We start from the raw sequence: 19395 nt of genomic DNA on the forward strand, positions 1-19395 counted from the left end.
CTGATCTTCTTGCACTCCATCAATGCTGCTGGCGACGCGACGGTCTAGAACCCGGCGACGCGAGTGATGTAGGCATCCAATCGACCAATCAGAAGGCTCTTATTATAATCAGCGGAACGCGGCGTCGTGGATTATCATGGGAGCGCTGGAGTTTGTCGGGTCGCGTCGCTCGCTCGTAGCGTATCATGTGATAGGGGCTGGAATTTGACACCTCAGGGGTTCTAAACACTCATGTGTTTATGGGACTTGATTTTGGCACGCACTCCTCCGTTTAGAGCGAGGAGCGCGTCCTGAGAAAGTGCCGCGCGCGAGCTGTCCTGGACCTGACGCGTCTGGGTCAGTCAACACAACCCTGCTTTCTGGTCGCACCGGACACAGGTTTATGTGAATAACGTGGATGTTCAGAATTATGCATCATCACTACAGGGAGAGGTCGAGAGGAAACATAATAAGGAATACATTTGTATCATCTGTGGATTATTTTCACTTGTCCTTTTCTTAATTTATTTCACTCAAGTCCATGACAGGAGAGCTCGATCAGGACCCAAAAGGTAGGTTTCTTTTCTTTTCTTTTCTTTTCTTTTCTTTTCTTTTCTTTTCTTTTCTTTTCTTTTCTTTTCTTTTCTTTTCTTTTCTTTTCTTTTCTTTTCTTTTCTTTAGGTATTTAAGTTGAATCATGTTGCAGAAATGCATTGGTCTAAAGTTTGCATCTTTGAACATTTTTTAGCGTATCCTAATTATTTAATTTATATACTGTATTAATAATTTTTATATAGATTATATTGACAGAACCTTTCTTATCGTGGTGCTAAATAGAAAAAAATGCATGTAATTTTTTTCTTACATGTCAGATTTATTTTCAATTAAAAAATATATATATTTTAACTTGTAGCTAATAATATGTAATGTAACGTTATTACTTTAAGTGTTACTGCCCTTAAAAGAATCAGAAATAATGTGTTTGTCACAGAATATTCTATTCAGTTAAAAAAATTTAATTCAACTTTATTAAATACAATGTGTTGTTGTCTTTTAAAATAGCACGAGTTCTTGGTCTTCGATTCTCTTTGTTCCTCTAAATCCCTTTAATGTCCTTTTCCTTTGTAAAACCGTATAAATATGCATCAGTTATTGTTGGATCTGTTGAAAGATGGTTGATCCCCAGAAATTAAAGGAAAATAAAAGCTGCTCAACTGCTTGGCTTTCCTCAATCTCGTACAAACAGGTTGAAAATGTACCTCAAAATACTTAATTAAGTGTATTCCTTTGCTTATTTGACGAGCTTTTCCCAGCTGACCGAGCTGATGATTGATTATGGGACTGACAGTAAGTGTGCTCCTGAAAGAGCTGTTTTCCTGTCTGGAAGGGATGAAGTCTGGATACAGTTAGGAGAGAATCCCAGGACTGTTTTCTCCACTCTGGGGTCTTATTATGGCCATTTGTGGTTCTTTAAGTCTTGTATCTCGCTAGGAAGTCTCATATGCTATGTATGCAATAAATTCTCAGTTCTATAAATCTGATCTCAGTTCTGATTCCGGTGCATTGTTTTTCTCCCCATCTGTTCTCTGCTGGAACAAATGCACACCACACCACTGCTGTCTCCTCTTGTAAATGTCTTTCTAAAAGATTTGGATCGGAATGTGTGAGATTCTTACACAGAAACAGTCCCATATGTAGCATCCTACCTATATCCCACCCATCTGGCCGAGTTGGTTGGCACTTTTGTTGAGCAGGTAATATTGCATTTCAGGATCAGATTGCAAACACTTCCAAATAGACTGCGGGGATACTCCCTGGCATACTGTAATCATTGGATCAAAATTATTAATTTATTTGTCTGTTGGCAGTGTTTTATGTGACTAAGGCAGCAGGGTAGACTGTGGAGTTTCTCTCGGGTTATTTGTTATGTCATGTTGAAAGATTAAAAAGCAATGCTGAGTCATTGGTGTGCTCTTTTGAAAAAATGTACAGCATATGGTATTTTTTTTTAATCACAGGGCACATGATGTGCTTTATGGTGATGCTGCTAAATAGAGTTTGATGGAGTTTTGTGGATGCCGTGTATTATCATATGTGGGTCTCTTCAGTTTATGACCTGACATGTATTCATGATGAAATGTCTTTAATGTGCTGCGTTTTCCTGTTGCTGTGATAGATTGGGTGTGCTGGCACTTAACGCTCAAGTGTCTGAATCACACCTCCTTTAAGAGACACTAATGCAAGCGTCCAGCCCTTTTCAGTTTTACTCTCTGCTGAAAGCTGTAATACTGTTTAATCACTTCCAAACGGTCAATTTTTGGAGAATTGCTCACCCGCAATGGAGTTTCCACCTAGTCACTGTTTACTTTAATGCTGGGGCTTATAGGAGTTCTCACTTTTGCAGGGACCAGATTTTACCTTTTTCTTTTTTGTCATTTGTTGTCTTTAAAATCAGAAATTAATACATGATTTTATTTGTATATATAAATTATTTTATTTTATTTATATTAAATAGAAAAACATCAAATGTTACTAAATAAAATATGAATTCTTAAAATAGTTAATGTTTTAAAATTATTTGTTTTAAATATTATTAATAAATAATATTATAAAATAAATAAAAAGAGTTTTATTAGACACATTTGACCCTGACAACAAAATACAGGAAGTGCTTTCTATGGAAACATGTTTCTGCTACAGAATTTAAAAAAATTAATAAATAAATAAAAAATGGTCTTTGCAACATTTTATCTCAGTTCTGACACTTTTTTCAAAATTCTGAGTAGGTCTTGTCACAATAATCAATATATCGACTTATCACGCAATATATGTACATGACTTCAATCATTTTTGGTGATGCAATATATCGCCGATCATATTTATTTAAAAGTTAATGTCACCATGTTTTGTACATTCCACTTGCACCTGTGTCTGTTGCAGCTTCTCGTACATAACGTGTTGTATTCATGAGGTGCTAGTTCAAATTTAAACAATGCTTCTACAAACAAAGTTTCATCTGCAGATGTGCTCTTGTTTAGGGATCTGTGACATCTGACTGCTAAGTAGGGATTGTGTTTTTATAGCAATAGTGTGCACCCTTAATTTACAGAAAAAAGAAGGTCAGGGAAAAATCTGTAGATGGAAAAATCTCCATACAAGTCCTTTGTGCATTTGTTACTTTGCACTTTTTGTTAGAAAATGTTTGTTTACTATTTATTCAAGTTTTTAAGGTATCTAATATTTTGATACTTAATTTTCATGATCTAAATATTTCTTAAAAATTAAACGTTTGTTGTCATTTAGAAGTGTGTAGGCCTTCTTGCATTATGCTGTTACGTTATGATTATATATTCAGTGGCATAAAATGGTCTTTAAAATGACAATAATATCGTTATTGCAATTGTTTCTGGGGCAATATATCGCATAACAAAAACTTGTTATCGTGACAGACCTATTCTGAGTTCATATCTCAGAATTCTGACTTTTTTCTCATAATTCTGAGAAAAAGGTCTGAACTGCAAGATATAAACTTAGAATGACAAAATATAAAATTAAGATATAAAATCAATCTAACTGTGAGTTAAAGTTGCAGTTAAAGCAGAATTTTAAAGATGTAAACTCAAAAAAATCTAGGATTACAAGATGTAAACTCTGAAATGTGAGAGAGAAAGTAAGAAGCGTGAGTTTATATCTCGCAACTGGAGAAAAAAACTGTGTGATATAAACTCATTATTTCAGGTAAAAAGTCTGAATGGCGATAAGAAGTTCCAATTACCTTTTTTTTTTTTCATTTTTTAAAAGGTAATAATTGATTTTGCAATCCTTACTATGCTCAAATATATGATTAGCTGCATTTTCTCCATTATTTTTCATCCATCTTTGACCCAGTAGATCAGAACCTTCCATGTCAGCTGCTGGTCTTTAAATTGCTCAGGTGTATTTTTAGCATCCATTTAATTTTGATGAAGTGACTACATAGCAAGTGTAGGTTTCGTGACTCTGTGTGCGTGGAAACGGGGCAGTACATGAGTGTCAGGCGATCACACGGGACACAGGAGCGCCGTGGTGTTAGTAAGAATTATGGGCCGCAGTCACTGCCTGGCAGTCCACCGCTGGACAATTTATGACAGCCTCCACTAATGAACATCCTAGTTGTGCAATAATGAGAAACACCTTATCCAGGGTCAGAGAGGGGGAGAAGGACACCAGAGCCCGCAGAGAGAGGGTCCTGATTCTTGCATAAAGTTAAATACTAGTTTTGTGCAACAAGGTGTTTGATGTAAAGTCTGGTGCACATTATACAGATTATTTTGGACAAGAACCGCCCACTTAGACAGAAAGAAACCAGCTGACTGAGAGGACATTTGTTTAGGGGCAAGTTTATATGCAATATAGAATACCACAGTATCATTATGGAGAAATTCATTCATGTAATTGCACAGCAGAAAACAAAAACCATTAAAAACAAAAAGAATGTTTATTGACTCCAAAGATTCTATGTACTGATTATTTCACAGATACTGAATATACAGCTTTGCTTGTTTACATTTTAAAGTTTCTATTGAGTGCAAAAAAAGATCTGATGCTGCCAACCTGGAAAATCTTGCCTGTTCAGTGATTATTTCATCCTCAAAACCTTGAAAACATAACTTAGTTTCCAGGATGACTTTTAAACGTAACCTGTGTGCTCTCACTCCCAGAAACCAGCTAAAGTGAGGTTAAAGCTTTCTAGATCGAGAAGTGCTTTCCGGTTTTGTGCATGATTTTCAACAGATGGCCTGTAAACAGACAGTGAGCTAGTGAGACTAGTTAAATGCTAACTGCTTAGAAAAGAATTATAGACCAATGATAATAGACAGATAATAAAATGATTTTTATTTTAAGCATCTTCTTGACTTTTTTCCTTTTCTAATGTTGCGTCACAATAAAGAAATATATTTTTGAATTTGTAAATAAAACAAAAAAAACTTGTTTTACAAGAGAATACTATTTCAGTTTTTCAACTTAAATATGTTTAATTCAATGTGTTACTTGACATTTATTTGTAAATGTTTGAGAATGTTCTAACAATTTTGAAAATTTAGTAAAAATTGCTTCTACACCAGATTCTTAACTGCTTTTACATTAAGTTTGCATCCTCAGTCATTAATTTCTTTCTTTAAAAATAATAATAATAATAATTATTATAAATAATTATATATATATATATAATTTTTTTTTTTTGCATGTAAAAATACAAAGGATTATTGTTTGTTTTGGTCAACGATAACCACAAACTTATTTCCCCCTGAGAAATACTTCTTAATTATCACATTTTCATTAGAGTTTCAGAAAAAGAAAATCAGAGATCTCAATATGAACTCAAACATTTCTGATCAAATTCTTCCAACACCAAAGAGCTGCTTGCACATTATTTTTTAAATGCTATACCTATACTCCGTATGTCGACTATTGACTCATTTCGCCTATTTTTATTTATGTATTTCTCGTAATCTATAAAAGAGTAACGTTTTATTGCAATAAAAGGTTCCTCTGGTAAGGATTTGATCCAGTATGCCAGTGTATAGAATGTGATTTTGAAGTAGCAGTGAACGGTGTATGAGTTTGTGCTTGTATGCAGGATAGTTAGGAGTGAAAATGCATCGAGGTCACTCAGCAAACTCAGCCATGTGGAATGCTCTGTAATGTCATCAGAGTAAACAAATACAAACACTTTTCAGAATTCATCTCTTTCTCTTTTTCTCCTTCTGTCACTTCAGTTGAGTCTTCATTATTCCCAATAACACACGTTACCCACCCAGATTTCTCCTTTGACTCCCATTTCTCCATCTGACAGCTCGGACCCCACAGCGAACGCACACACACTGCTGAAAAGTGTACGCGATCCGTTTCACACACACACGCTGGATTTTATTATTTGCGAGATGTTTTTGATTCATCATGTCAGAGAGCAGGTTCATTTGTCTTAATGGAGCTGACAGATGTGTGTATCTGTATACACCACAGAGAAACAAGGAGATGAGAGATAGATGGCTGTGTGAGAGTGTGTGTGTTCGCAGACGGACATCTGGTTCTCCGCTGTCACGCTCACACAGAAGTTTCTCAGTAGAGAATCCAAACAGACGCCTCTTCATTTACAGAAAGAGAAACATGTTTAAATTCTGTCAAAATTGTCCTTCCCGAGCATCTCATCTCTCTTCGTTCACAGACGGGCTTGTATAAAATGTATACATCTCTGATCATCTCTGTCTGTCTTATTCACAACAGCAGATACTTCTGAAGACAGTTTGACTGGTGCTTGCCTGTTAAAATCTGCCTGTCATGATGCAAGGTTGTCGCTATGCAGTGCACAGGGCATTCTGGGTGGTTGCTAGGGGTTCTGGGCAGTTGCTAGGTGGGTACTTACTGGAACAAGTGAAAAGAGTTCATCATCAAGTCTCTGTGATATTCTGGTCTCTGAATGACTTGGGTCTTTCCTTTAATGTACGGCTGTGGGGTTTAGTTTGCTGTTTTTAACATTTGAAGGTGTAAAATGAAAATTTCTGATTATAATAAAAAAAAAAGAACACTCTCCCTCAAGTTGCACACTTTTAAGTGTCAGAACAATAAAGTACCAACATTTACATGCTGTAAATAAGCTGCATCACATATACATTTTCATAGACGTGCATTAGCTTTCAAAAGATTGTGGATGGTAAGATTTTTATTTATTTTTAATAGTGCTGTCAAATGATGAATCACGATTAACCACATACAAAATAAAAGGTTTTGTTTTCATTCTATATGTGTGTGTTCTGTGTATATTTATTATGTATATATAAATACACACACATACAGTATATATTTTGGAAATATTTACATCTATTTCCATGTCTATATTTATATTGATATAATTTCTATTATAAATAAATATATTTAATATATAAACATAACATATATTTCTGAAATATAAACATGCATGTGTGTGTATTTATATATACATAATAAATATACACAGTACACATAATACGTATATTATGTAAGCTAAAACTTTTAATTTGGATGCGATTAATCCTATATGTATATGTTTGACAGCATAAATTTTTAATGTTTTTCTAATGCTTAAGGCTTCATTTATTTGATCAAAAATACAGAAAATTGCTAAATATTTTCACAATTTAAAATGTGTTTTCAATTTGGATCAATGTTAAAATATAATTTATTCCCATGATTCAAAGCTGGATTTTCAGCATCAGTACTCGTCTTCAGTGTCACATGATTCTTCAGAAATCATTCTAATATGCTGATTTGCTGTTTATGGATCATTTCTGATTATTATCAATGTTGAAAACAGTTGTGCTGCTTCATATTTTTGCATAAACCGTGATAGATTTTATTTGTAAGGATTCTTTGATGAACAGAAAGTTCAAAATAACAGCATTTATTTGAATCAGAAACCTTTTGTAACATTTTAAATGTCTTTACTGTCACTTTTGATCAATCTGATGCATTATAAATGCTTAATAAAAGTAATAATTTCTTTCAAAAATACTGACCCAAACTTTTGAATGTTTTACCTTTGGTTTAACATGTTGTAAAGTCAATACATTTGCTCCTTTACTTTGTCTTTTAGTGGCTGATTTATAGGCATCTTCATTGGATGAATGTGATTGGCACGTGCAGCGCAGCATTAGCAGCTCAGTGTGACGGTTTGAAACCAGACACATCATATCAGTTTCACAGTCTGTCTTCTTTAAGCACGTCCCCTTTGATGTATGTCAGGAGGATGTTGACTTAGGTTTCTTATCGTTTGATTTTAATGGCATATTTGTTTTTCTTAATTTTCCTGTGTCATCAACATCTTTCCACATCAAAACCTTCGTTGCCTTTAAGCATGATTTGACAGCGTTTCACATGATGATGAATGATACGATTTCTTAATTTGAAGTTGAAAGAAGTTGCTCAACGGTGAATCATCTTAAAACTATTTGCATATTGTGATTGGGTGTAGACATGTGCGTTTGTGATTTACTGCTTGTCACAAATGTTTATTTGAGGATATACATGCATGCATATATGTATGTAAATTAATATATATATGGAAATCAAATTGAATTATTACAATAATTTTCATTTTAGTAATTTAAATGCCTGAGATAGATCTTATTTTATAATTAAAATAAATGTAAAAATGTTAATTAATTTTTTTTTAATTAATACATGGAAATCTGCTTGTATATATCACCATTAAAATAATTGAGATAGATCTTATTTTATAATTAAAATAAATGTAAAAATGTTATAAATAATATGTTAAATATGTTAATATATATATATATATATATTATATATATATATATAGATATGGAGATTATTGTAGTATATATGTGACCCTGGAGCACAAAAGCAGTCTTAAGTTGCTGGGGTATATTTGTAGCAATAGCCAAAAATACATTGTATAGGTCAAAATTATTGATTTTTCTTTTATGGCAAAAATCATTAGGATATTAAGTAAAGATCGTGTTCCATGAATATATGCATTATTAAGAACTTCATTTGGACAACTTTATAGGCAATTTTCTCAATATTTAGATTTTTTTGCACCCTCAGATTCCAGATATTCAAATAGTTGTATCTCAGCCAAATATTGTCCGATCCTAATAAACAGCTTATTTATTCAGCTTTCTACAGTACAGATTTCGAAAAATTTACACTTAAGACTGGTTTTGTGGTCCAGGGTCACATATGACCTTGTAAACCTATACAGTGGCCAAGAAACTATTAGGACTAAGAATAACACACTTAAAAATGTCTGAATGTCAAAGCATTTGATGATTAAACATCAGATCAGGTGTCTGTATCAAATACTGCAGGACTAACATCACTTTTCTTCATTATTTTTGTTGAGTGTGTTGGCATCAGTTGGTGTTTTGGTGATTTTGAATCAATATATGAAGTCAGTTCTCCTAACAGAGGAAACACAGATGTAGAGAATCACATTAACTATCAACATGATCCACCAATGCATCAGTCATCTTGATATATATAAGTTTTGATTTTCCAATCCAAAACGTAGACATTGGCGCAACCGGTCAAGTGAGTTTGGTGCAGGGCTATCTGTTTGTCATTATTTTTGCAGTTTTATTTAGTGACGTTAGCGTGCAGACACTTCAGTTTTAATTGTTGCATATGCTTGTAGTTTATAATTGAAGAGTGTTATCAGTCACAGAGTGTTTTAAATCTTCTGCTAACCTTTATGTGACTCAGTGAAGCTGCCAAACTGTGCAGATTGTGTCAGTGCACACAACAGCTTGCAGCCTTCGGCAGTGGTGGGTTATTCATAGCAACAGTGTGCTGTAAATTTGATATTTAAGGCTGCAGGTGAAACCATCTCTCTAGGACAGCTCTGAATTGCATTGCTACTTTCATCACATCCTGTTGCTTAATCGTTTCATAGCAGCCGCATTTAAATGTGTGCCGTTTACGTGCAGCACGAGAGATTGTTTCAGTGTCTGCAAGTTTATACATGTGGTCAAGGAAACCCTCAAAGCGGGGTAACGCATTACAAGTCGAGTTACGTAATCGGATTACTTTTTTCAACTAACTAGAAAAGTAACATTACTTTTTAATTTACAAGAAAATAACACTTGCTCAAAAACAGATTCAGTATTCCTAAAAATGAATAAAAACAGTGAAATGCAAATATTACACATATTACACAAACCTGCAATAATTATGTCAAATATCCTTTATGTAGTTAAACCCAATGTCTTTGCTGTTGACCTTATATGATCCACTTCAACAATACTAATAAGCAAAAGATAAACATAAAACTTTCTTCTCTTGCGTCCTATTCTTCATGCGTTCATGAATGGCAGCACAGCTGAATGGTTTGTTTGAGCTTTTTGAATTTACATTTCCTTCAGCCTGAGGCTTATTCATTTCACTTTTGGTGTGAAAGGGCTTTTGCATTTGCCAAAAACAACTTTTTCATTTTGAAATAAGTAAACAAGCTCAGCCCAGATGAGAAAAGGTAACACAAAAGTAATGTAATGCATTACTTTCCATAAAAAGTAAATAAGTAGCGCAATTAGTTACTTTTTAGGGAGTAACGCAACACTGTAATGCATTACTTTTAAAAGTAACTTTCCCCAACACTGGTTGCTAGGGCATTGCTAGGTGAAAATTGTACTGTTGCTTAGTAAATAAAAAGTTTTGGGGAATCCCAGCATGCCTGAAATTGTCTGCAGGAAATTTCAGGGATAAGAAACTGCAAAAAATAAGTTGCTTTGGACCAGTATTTATTGTGAAAAGCGTATTCAAAATTATTTAGAATTTATAATAATAACGATTTCTTAAGGGGATGATAGAGCATCTGGGGAACATTTCAGAGAAAAGAAACTGTACAAAAAGTTGCATAGGACCAATATTTATTGCAAAAATCATATTAATAGTCATTTTGAATCTCTAATTATAATAATTTTTCAAGGGGATGCTAGAGCATCTGATGAAAATTTGTAGAGAGAAAATAAAGTGTATTTTTTATTATATTAAAAAAATTATATTTAAAATTATATATAAAAATTATAAAATTATATAATTATAATTTAATTTAGTAAAATGACAATATAAATGGCAATTGTTAAATTTTTAAGCGTGTTTTCTTTGTAGTACACACTTTTATTTTTTTTTTTTTTTTTTTTTTGAAAAGGTATAAATGAGTCTTTAAATATCCTACATGGAGGTTATCCTTCTGCAAAGGATATCATAATTAATCATATTTTTAAAAACTTTAAAAATGCCTGGCTTATAAAAGTAAAAGCACACCTCTCCTCATTAGGTTACATAATTTGATGAATGACCATATCAAAATTGGGCAAAATAAGTTAAATATTATGAGTATATAGTCTTGGAAGAATAAATATTTGTTATTTAATTTCCTGGCTTTTCTAGCAAAATGCATGATAAAGGAAAGATGGGACTTGCTGAGTCATGAAACCACAGTAAGATAATATCTGATTGATATTTGCACATCTCTTTACCCATCATGCTTTCAGCAGAGGGAATACAGCAAGACAGAAAATGATTAAATAATTTACATTTTGTGACATTAAAGACACTGCTCACAATAAAATTGAAATTCTCCTATGATTCATCTGTCAGATATGCTGCTATGTTTTCCCCATCAAATGCAAAAAGCACATCTTATCACGTTTATTTCAGAAGGAGAGTTGATTTTCAGTGATCTTTCCATCAAAGTTTTGAGAAATGCATTGCTGAAAATAATGAGGGACTTTTCATTTGTTGGTGACTGTTTCTTTAAGAGCCACTTGTTTAGTGCCATTATATTTGCATACATATCAAATTATACATCTTTTCCTTTTAGATGGCAAAGGGTGGAGAAGTCTGGAGACCTGCATGGCTGCACCTGCCCGATGTCACCTGAGGAACTGGAAGGTGAGCATTCCTCATATCATTTGGGTTATCAGCTAATAAATAAACTCACGCTTTGATGCTGCCTGACATAACATGGCAACCCCTGTTTGGTCTCAGCTTGCCTGTACTACATTACCAAATGTGTCCGAAGCGTGTCGGTTTGGACTTGTTTGTGTGTCAGCACGCTTGATTTTCACTCCGGCTCATCGGATCTTTTCAGCCAGACACTCCACAGACATTCATTCATTAAAGTCATCCTGAAATATTTACTCATATAGATCTACGGTGGTGTTGGGTGTTGCTTAAGTAATTAAAGGGGCTGAAGTGTTGGCTGTGTAGGATCACTGGAGGTCTGCTGTAGTTCAGGTTTGGGGTGGGAAGCGTATCCATGTGAGTGGGCCGATCGGACATCACGGATCGGTTTACTCTGTCAGGGTTTATATGACACAGAAGAGTAATGGGCAGGACGTGACAGCGCACTAGATTAACCCTGAGGGATCATGTCATTGTATTTCCTACTAGCCTGTGTTATTGGCTCTGCTCTTTCTTTGCAATCATAATAACAGCTTCAGTTCAGTACATGCTGTATCAGTTATTATGACATCTTTTGGTTTTCTTGCAGGTGATGCTGCTTGTGTTTGTATGTCTTCTGGGTCTCGTTGATGGACATTTCCTCCAGGAGGAGAAAGAAGAACCCCGTCCTAGCAAGCTGAGAGCCTTTTCAACTTCTGCAGAACATCCAGGACCACAGAAAGATCTAGATGAGTGGCAGAGCAGAGCACCATGGGCACGACTGCATGGTCAGTACATCCCTGACACTGTGAGGGAAACCGGGGCTAGTTGTCACACTTTCTACTTCAGCAAATGAGCAATGAGTGTTGAATTCTTAGAGGTTAAAGAGGTTTTTTTTTAAATTTTTTTTATTAAACTTATGTGTGTGTGTGTGTGTGTGTGTGTGTGTGTGTGTGTGTGTGTGTGTGTACATTTAGGCATTTAGCTTTTATTCTAATCAAAAGAGGAACAAAAGCAATTCATCAAAGTGCCAACAATATTTGTAATATACAGTGGCAGGTTTATTTGACAAGTAGATTAGGAAGCTACTGTAGTTTAAGAAGAGGAGAAATGAAGAGAAGAAAAATTGTTTTCATATATATATATATATATATATATATATATATATATACAATACAGATGGTTAAACAGGAAAATAAGTGTTGATGCTATAAAATTAATCAGTTACGAAACATATTTAATATCAGCTGTAATGCAGCTTTACAGAAGATAATAGTTTCATTATCCAGCTCAAGACAGTTCAATGTTTTGTACTCATCTGATAATGTCACTCTTGTTAAAATGATAATATTAATATATTAATTTGTTTTAAAACTCCAGGACAAAATTCACAAAAATGATACTAAAAAATGATACTTAATTCAACATACAAATCACTGTTAGAGAAAACAAACATGTAATTGCACTTTTGACTCACAGTCTTCGTTATTGAGATATAACTCTTTTGACAACTTCCCCATTTCAAATACACTTTAGTTTAGTTTACAAGCCTCATCCAGCTTTGACGTTATTGTAAAGCCTGTAATTAAAATCTGAGACTTTTCGTCTGTACCAACTCTAAAATTAACCCATCAACAACACTTGGTGATAGACGTGAGCAATATATGTTGTGTGTGTGTGTGTGTGTGTGTGTGTGTGTGTGTGTGTGTGTGTGTACCAAAAGCTGTGTATCAAGTCATATTGCTAAAGCAGACAGAAGCTCATGGATCTTCACTGAGCTGTTTCAGATGTGAAGGTCTCCATAAAGGTCTCAGTTACTGTATGTTTCATTAACCATTAACTTTGTCTCAGATGCTTTTCTTAAAATAACGTAGGAAAAACAGAAGTAGTTGGGATAATGTGAAGTTAGTTTATATAGTTTTAAGTTAGTATATAGAGCTATAAAATGTGGATAGTGGCTCAGATCATTTGAAAATTTGATGAGTGTTTATTTATAATGAAACTTTTCATTGCAGACTTAGACCACTAAAACAGAACAGTTTTTCTTTTTTCCCCCCTCAACTAAATCATATTTCTGGGAAAAACAATTGAGATTTCATTGTGTGTTTTCTGTCATATGGGAAGCCTTTAGGTCGGATATTGCATTTCTAACCTGAAAGAAAGAAAGGTGAAGAAATGTGACCTGGATGTTTATGTGAAACACTTTTTCTGCATTTTTTGAGAAAATCTTTGTTGAAATTTAAGCCGATGTTCTTCTCATCCTGCGATTCTGTGTTATGTCACAGTGACACATTGCTTCAAGGCAAATTCCTAGCAAATTATTCTATTTTTGTTCTGTTTCTTTATGTTCAGTGGAAATGAAATAACCGTGCACATAATAATGTAGAAACACGAGGGGAATGCAAACATTCCGTGAGTATCTCTTGTGAGGACATGCACTACAATACAGACTTAAGATAAAGAAATGTTTTTGCTTTAATTAGCTCTAAGGATGTAATTTAATGCTGACATGCCCATGTACTTTGTTTTGTGCAGTATGATAAACATGATCAGCATTAGCTGAGCCACAAGCTGACATGTTGGGCAAACAAACAGAGCAGTGTTTTTACAGAGCTACAGACCCAGAGTGTTTACACTCACTCTACAGGAAGTCAACCGTGATATGCTGCCACTGAATTAGACCCCGTTCACAAAAACACCGCCATCAATGGATGCTGACTGGACATTAAAATACACAAAACAGCTCAAATATACAATATATCAACAGATGTGAAAGGTACTTCTGGAGGTCTGCAAAGAAAATACATAAAACCTGCACTGTTTAAAAGTTTGTAGTCTGTAAGATGTTTTTAATATTTCTAAAAAAATGTCTTTTCTGCTCACGACTGCATCTATTTGATTAAAAATACAGTCTGTAATATTGGGAAATATTATTAAAATTTAAAATAGCTGTTTTCTATGTGAATATGTCTTAAACTGTAATTTATTTCTGTGATGCAAAGCTGAATTTTCTGCATCAGTCTTCAGTGTCACATGATCCTTCAGAAATGATTTGAATATGCTGATTTGCTGCTCAAGAAACATTTCTGATTATCATCACTTTATATTTTTGTGGAAACCAGGATGCATTTTATTTTTCGGGATTCTTTGCTAAATAAAAAGTTCAAAAGAACAGCATTTATTTGAAATAGAATTTTTTTGTAGCATTTTAAATGCCTCCACTTTCACTTTTGGTCATTTTATTGCGTCCTTGCTGACTAAAAGTATTCATTTCTTTCAAAAACAAAATTTAGTTACCACAAACTATGGTAGTATTGAACTTTCTTTAAAAAAAAATATTTTTGAATTTGCAGTATTTAAATATATAACTAATGACTGTTTAAGCATAAAAAAAACTGCTTACAGCACCAACTGGCATGAGAAAGTATTTCAACATAAAAAAACAGCACACTTTAAGGAGGAGGATTGTCTCTTTACTGAGACTCACAGATGTTGTACACCAGTTTTTCACATCCAGTACATTTGTCATGTTTTTCCCTGGCTCATGCATGTGATAGAATAATCTCAGCTCGCTCTTCCTTATCAGTTTTATGTTCCACTTCAAATAATCCAGAGCTCCTCCATGCAGGTTTTGACACAGCAAATTGCTGTCTTGAAGCTAATTATTGCAATCTTTGCCTGGAGAAAGTTTGAATCATATTCTAAGGTTCTCCTCACCTTGTGACTTTAAACAAAACTCTGTAAACATGATGTGGCATGTTGTGGGATGTTTTCAGCGCTGCATGCTGCAGTTGCATGAAATACAGTACAATAATAGTCCAGGGCAGATTTTCAGCAAACAGCATGAGGCATTTTTTACACCATGGAGAGACGTGCACACGTTACACAATCAGCTGCTGAGGTGTGAACCAGGGCCACTAGTGTTATCACCATTTTAAATGGCAGTGTTACATTACAGTGGAAGGATGTGCCTTGCGCTGGCAGGAATTAAGACTATTTTAATGCATCAGAGCCACGTGCCAGAAGCGTGTAAAGCGTTGATACCCTCACCATCAAAAAAAAGTTCACTTTATTCAATTCTTGATATGAAACAATATGATTTTCCACATTTAATAATCCATAAATCTTTAAAATAGAGTTGGAATTAAAAACGGAATGAAAGTGAAACAGTGCTGTCGGACTGTTATATTAGCACTCTTATAACTTCAGTCAGATCAAGGACCAGAACTAAATCTTGCATAATTTATAATGCTTTTAAGGTGCTTTTTGTCATTTTCAAACTTAATAGCCCCAGTTTACCTTGAGCTACCAATATATTCTTCAGAATTTCACCTATCAAAGTCATATGGGTTCGTAACACAGTAAGTAATGATGACAGAATCTTTATGTTTGGTCACGTTCTGTGGTCACTTCTCTCATCAGCTCATGTTTTCTGTCTCCTCAGATTCGTCCCTGGCCGAGGAAGGCGAGGGTCATCGGATCCGGTGGCAGCGTTCCTCTACAAACAGCTCCAGTTCACGGAAGTCCACTAGGAACCGTAAAGAACGGCGCAACCGTGAGAGAGGCCGGAGCAGCCATGACTGCCGTTTGGAGAGGAAACAGATGAAGGTGCGTGATCTGGGCCTCGGCTACGACTCGGATGAGATCGTGGTGTTTAAGTACTGCGTGGGGACATGCATGAGCGCCCGTAAGAACTACGACCTGGCACTGAAAGTGCTGACGGATAACGGAAGCGTTCCAAGCCGCAAGGTGAGCACTCACCCCTGCTGCAGACCCACGCGCTTCGAGACCGTCTCCTTCATGGACGCCCAGACGAGCTGGCAGACCATCAAATGGCTTTCAGCGGCCAACTGCAGCTGTGTGGGATGAAAGAAGCCCAGGAGACACAGCCGGTAAAATCAACCCAAAGCTCCGGTGTAGAAAGCGAGGGAATTCCAGTGCACGGGATGCGATGCAGCGCTCCTGATGATGCACTGCAAACGCAGCGGATCTGCTAGCATCAGCGCGGGAACCACAGGAACACGGGACGTTCTGCAGGGAGAGATTTGTATCATGTGACCTTGGAGAGCTGTGAAGCGAGTCGTCAGCTTCCTGCTCCAGACTGCGGTTCTGCATGGATAGATGGTGAAAAGTAACTTGAAGGCCTACATTTCACATTATCTGAAACTGGAGATGTTTTAAGAACGTGGATGCCATGAAGGTTCATTATAACAGAACAGAAGGTGCTTTTAAATCACTTATCAGCTTAGCATGTGTGTTTAATATACACACACTTTCCTTAAGCCATGTGCACATTACAAGACTGAAGCGTGTCACTTTGTTATGTTTGTGAGTAGTCTACAACAAAGATTTCCTGTTTTTTTTATTTCCCCAGACATGCATATTGCATGCAGCATTTTAGCGGTTTGCAGGCCAGTTCTGAATGCTAAGTGGTGGAGTTCTGCATCGGCTCTTTATAAAGATGAAATTACACTGCATGTCTGGACGTATGCCCGGTTATAACTCTCTCTTCCATCATCTGATCATCATTAGATGAATTACTGCTGCCATGATCGCTAGAAAATGTACACAAACTATTTTTAAATCTTTTCAACTCTTTTCTATTTTAAACAAATTCCGCCTGCTTTCCATAAGCAGTACAAGCGCTGAATTTTTTGAATAATGTTGTATTCTATAAAAGGCCTGGTTTACATAGAAATGAATCATTCTTGGATTTAAAAGAATGTCAGTGACCTAATATACATTATTGCTCAAAAGTTTGGAGCTGGTAAGAAACTGATACTTTTATTCAGCAACAATGCATTAAACTGATCGAAGTGAGAGTAAAACATTAATACTGTAACAAAAGATTTCTGTTTCATAGAAATGTTCTTTTGAAAGTCCTGTCCAAAAAATATTCTGGTTGAAGCAGCACAACTGTTTTCAGCATTGATAATAATTAGTTTATTAGCATATTAGACTGATTTCTGAAGGATCATGTGACACTGAAGACTGGAATAATGATGCTGAAAATGCAGCTGTGATCACAGGAATAAATTACATTTTAACATAAATTCACATAAAAAACAGCTATTTTAAATTGTAATAATATTTCACAATATTACTGTAATTTTACTGTATTTTTGATCAAATAAATGCGGCTTTGGTGTGCAGAAGAGGCTTCTTTAAAAGTGAAAATAATACAGCACATTGCTGTACCAGCTCAGATGAAAATGTATTGCGGGTTGTTCATGAATAATATGCAGGTGAATCGACCCGTGAGTGCTTAGATGCCTCCGGTTGACTCGAGACGGTCTTGTAATGTGCTCTTGGCGTTACACACTTGCACAAACACAACCAGCAGCTAACCAGTTATCCTGATGCCACATTCAGTAACCTCTGCTATCAAGAAATACCTCTTTAATTTAGAACTTCTTTGATCAACATTGTTTTTTGTTTCACTGCTCGAGTGGATATCTCTGTTTTTCTGTGCATGTTCTATTAAGGACTGGATCTTTGTCGGGATACGTGACATTTGGTTTGTCAGTTAAATGAAATGGTGCCCTGGCTAAGGTTCGTAGCACAGAGCACTGTACCAGTTTACCAAAATGTATTTTAATTGAGACATTGTCACATTTCATGTTTTTGTTCTGTGTTTTTGGGTGTTGACTTATTGTATGCAAGTTGAACGACATACCAAAGAGATAGATAGATAGATAGATAGATAGATAGATAGATAGATAGATAGATAGATAGATAGATAGATAGATAGATAGATAGACAGAGCAGATCACCTCAGGTAGGGACAGTGGGCAGTAGAAATGAAACCTGTGGTTTACACTTCTATAATCGACCGTCATGCTCTTCTTTTCCATTTCTCACACTTACTGTATTAATCTCATGGTTTACTTTTACTTTTGCTCATATGTCACGTGTTATGTTTTCAAAGACACTATAACTACCTGTGAACTCATTCTCAGAGGAACATGTCTGGATCATGTTCCACTGTAAATTCAACAGAAATAAACAGAAAATATTACTTTGTTTAAAAAGAAAAAAATGCTATTTTTAGATTTTTTAAAATTTTCATTTCATCAATTAAATATATTTCTCCCAAAACTCACAATACTGTAATGTAAACATATGATGCATACATTATATTGTATTTATACATTGTAGTAGTATTTGTTGTACTTTTTTTTACTGTAGTACATAAAATGTCTGTTACAGTACAAATTTTTATTATTATTATTATTATTATTTTTATAGGTGACCAGAATGTGTTGTCATGAGATTCACGCTCTAACTAAAAGCATGTTATGATTAAGGGAATTAAAAATCACGAATTCCATTTTTATTACTGCCTTTGAATGTAACAGGGATTTGACCAGCTGTTTTGAATTGATATTAAGCATTCTGTGAATAGAAAACATCATAGAGTAGACATCAGCTTAACCTCCTCATGTTCTGTTAGATTACTTGCAGTGTTTTGGCCCTGTTTTTGTGATGCATTTCTGTTTTTTGACTCATAGATCATAGATCTAATAGATTCTCTACTATATTATCCAACATTTGAAAGATGCCAGATAGGGCAAAGCTTTATTCATCATGTCAGGTTCTTCACTGACATATCACTCGCCTCTATATCAAATGCAATAATGTTGTTCTGTTCTGGTTTGTTTTGGTCAGTTTTGAGGTTTAGTCGTGAGCTGCTCATTTTGTTTCCCAGTGGCGCAGTGAATTCATCATTTTACCCTTTGGATGCTATGCATCCCCTGCTTTATTTAAGGGAAATTACTGCTATTGTTTGATGTATTTATTGCATTTTTTTTTTAAATATTATTATAATACATGTTATCATAATTATATTTTTTATTATTTATAAAATGTATATACCTGGAATTTATTGCTCGAATTTTTTTTATACAGATGATGCATTTAAAGAGAAATACATTTTATCTTTGTGTGTCATACCACGTGTTTCATTTTGTGTTTTGCTTTGCACCAACA

The 19395-nt window shown here is 34.9% G+C and overlaps 1 protein-coding gene across 1 annotated transcript; it reads left to right on the forward strand.

Moving 5' to 3' along the window:
* The first annotated feature begins 75 nt into the window (after positions 1-75).
* Positions 76-17312, forward strand: LOC109101117 (neurturin). Its single transcript, XM_042725353.1, has 4 exons — positions 76-551; positions 11345-11415; positions 12017-12194; positions 15851-17312. Exons 1-4 carry the CDS (start codon positions 521-523, stop codon positions 16273-16275), a joined length of 705 nt encoding a protein of 234 aa, XP_042581287.1. The 5' UTR covers positions 76-520; the 3' UTR covers positions 16276-17312.
* The last annotated feature ends 2083 nt before the right edge of the window (positions 17313-19395 follow it).

The sequence above is a fragment of the Cyprinus carpio genome, chromosome B6, assembly GCF_018340385.1.
Source record: "Cyprinus carpio isolate SPL01 chromosome B6, ASM1834038v1, whole genome shotgun sequence".
Classification (NCBI taxonomy): Eukaryota; Metazoa; Chordata; class Actinopteri; order Cypriniformes; family Cyprinidae; genus Cyprinus; species Cyprinus carpio.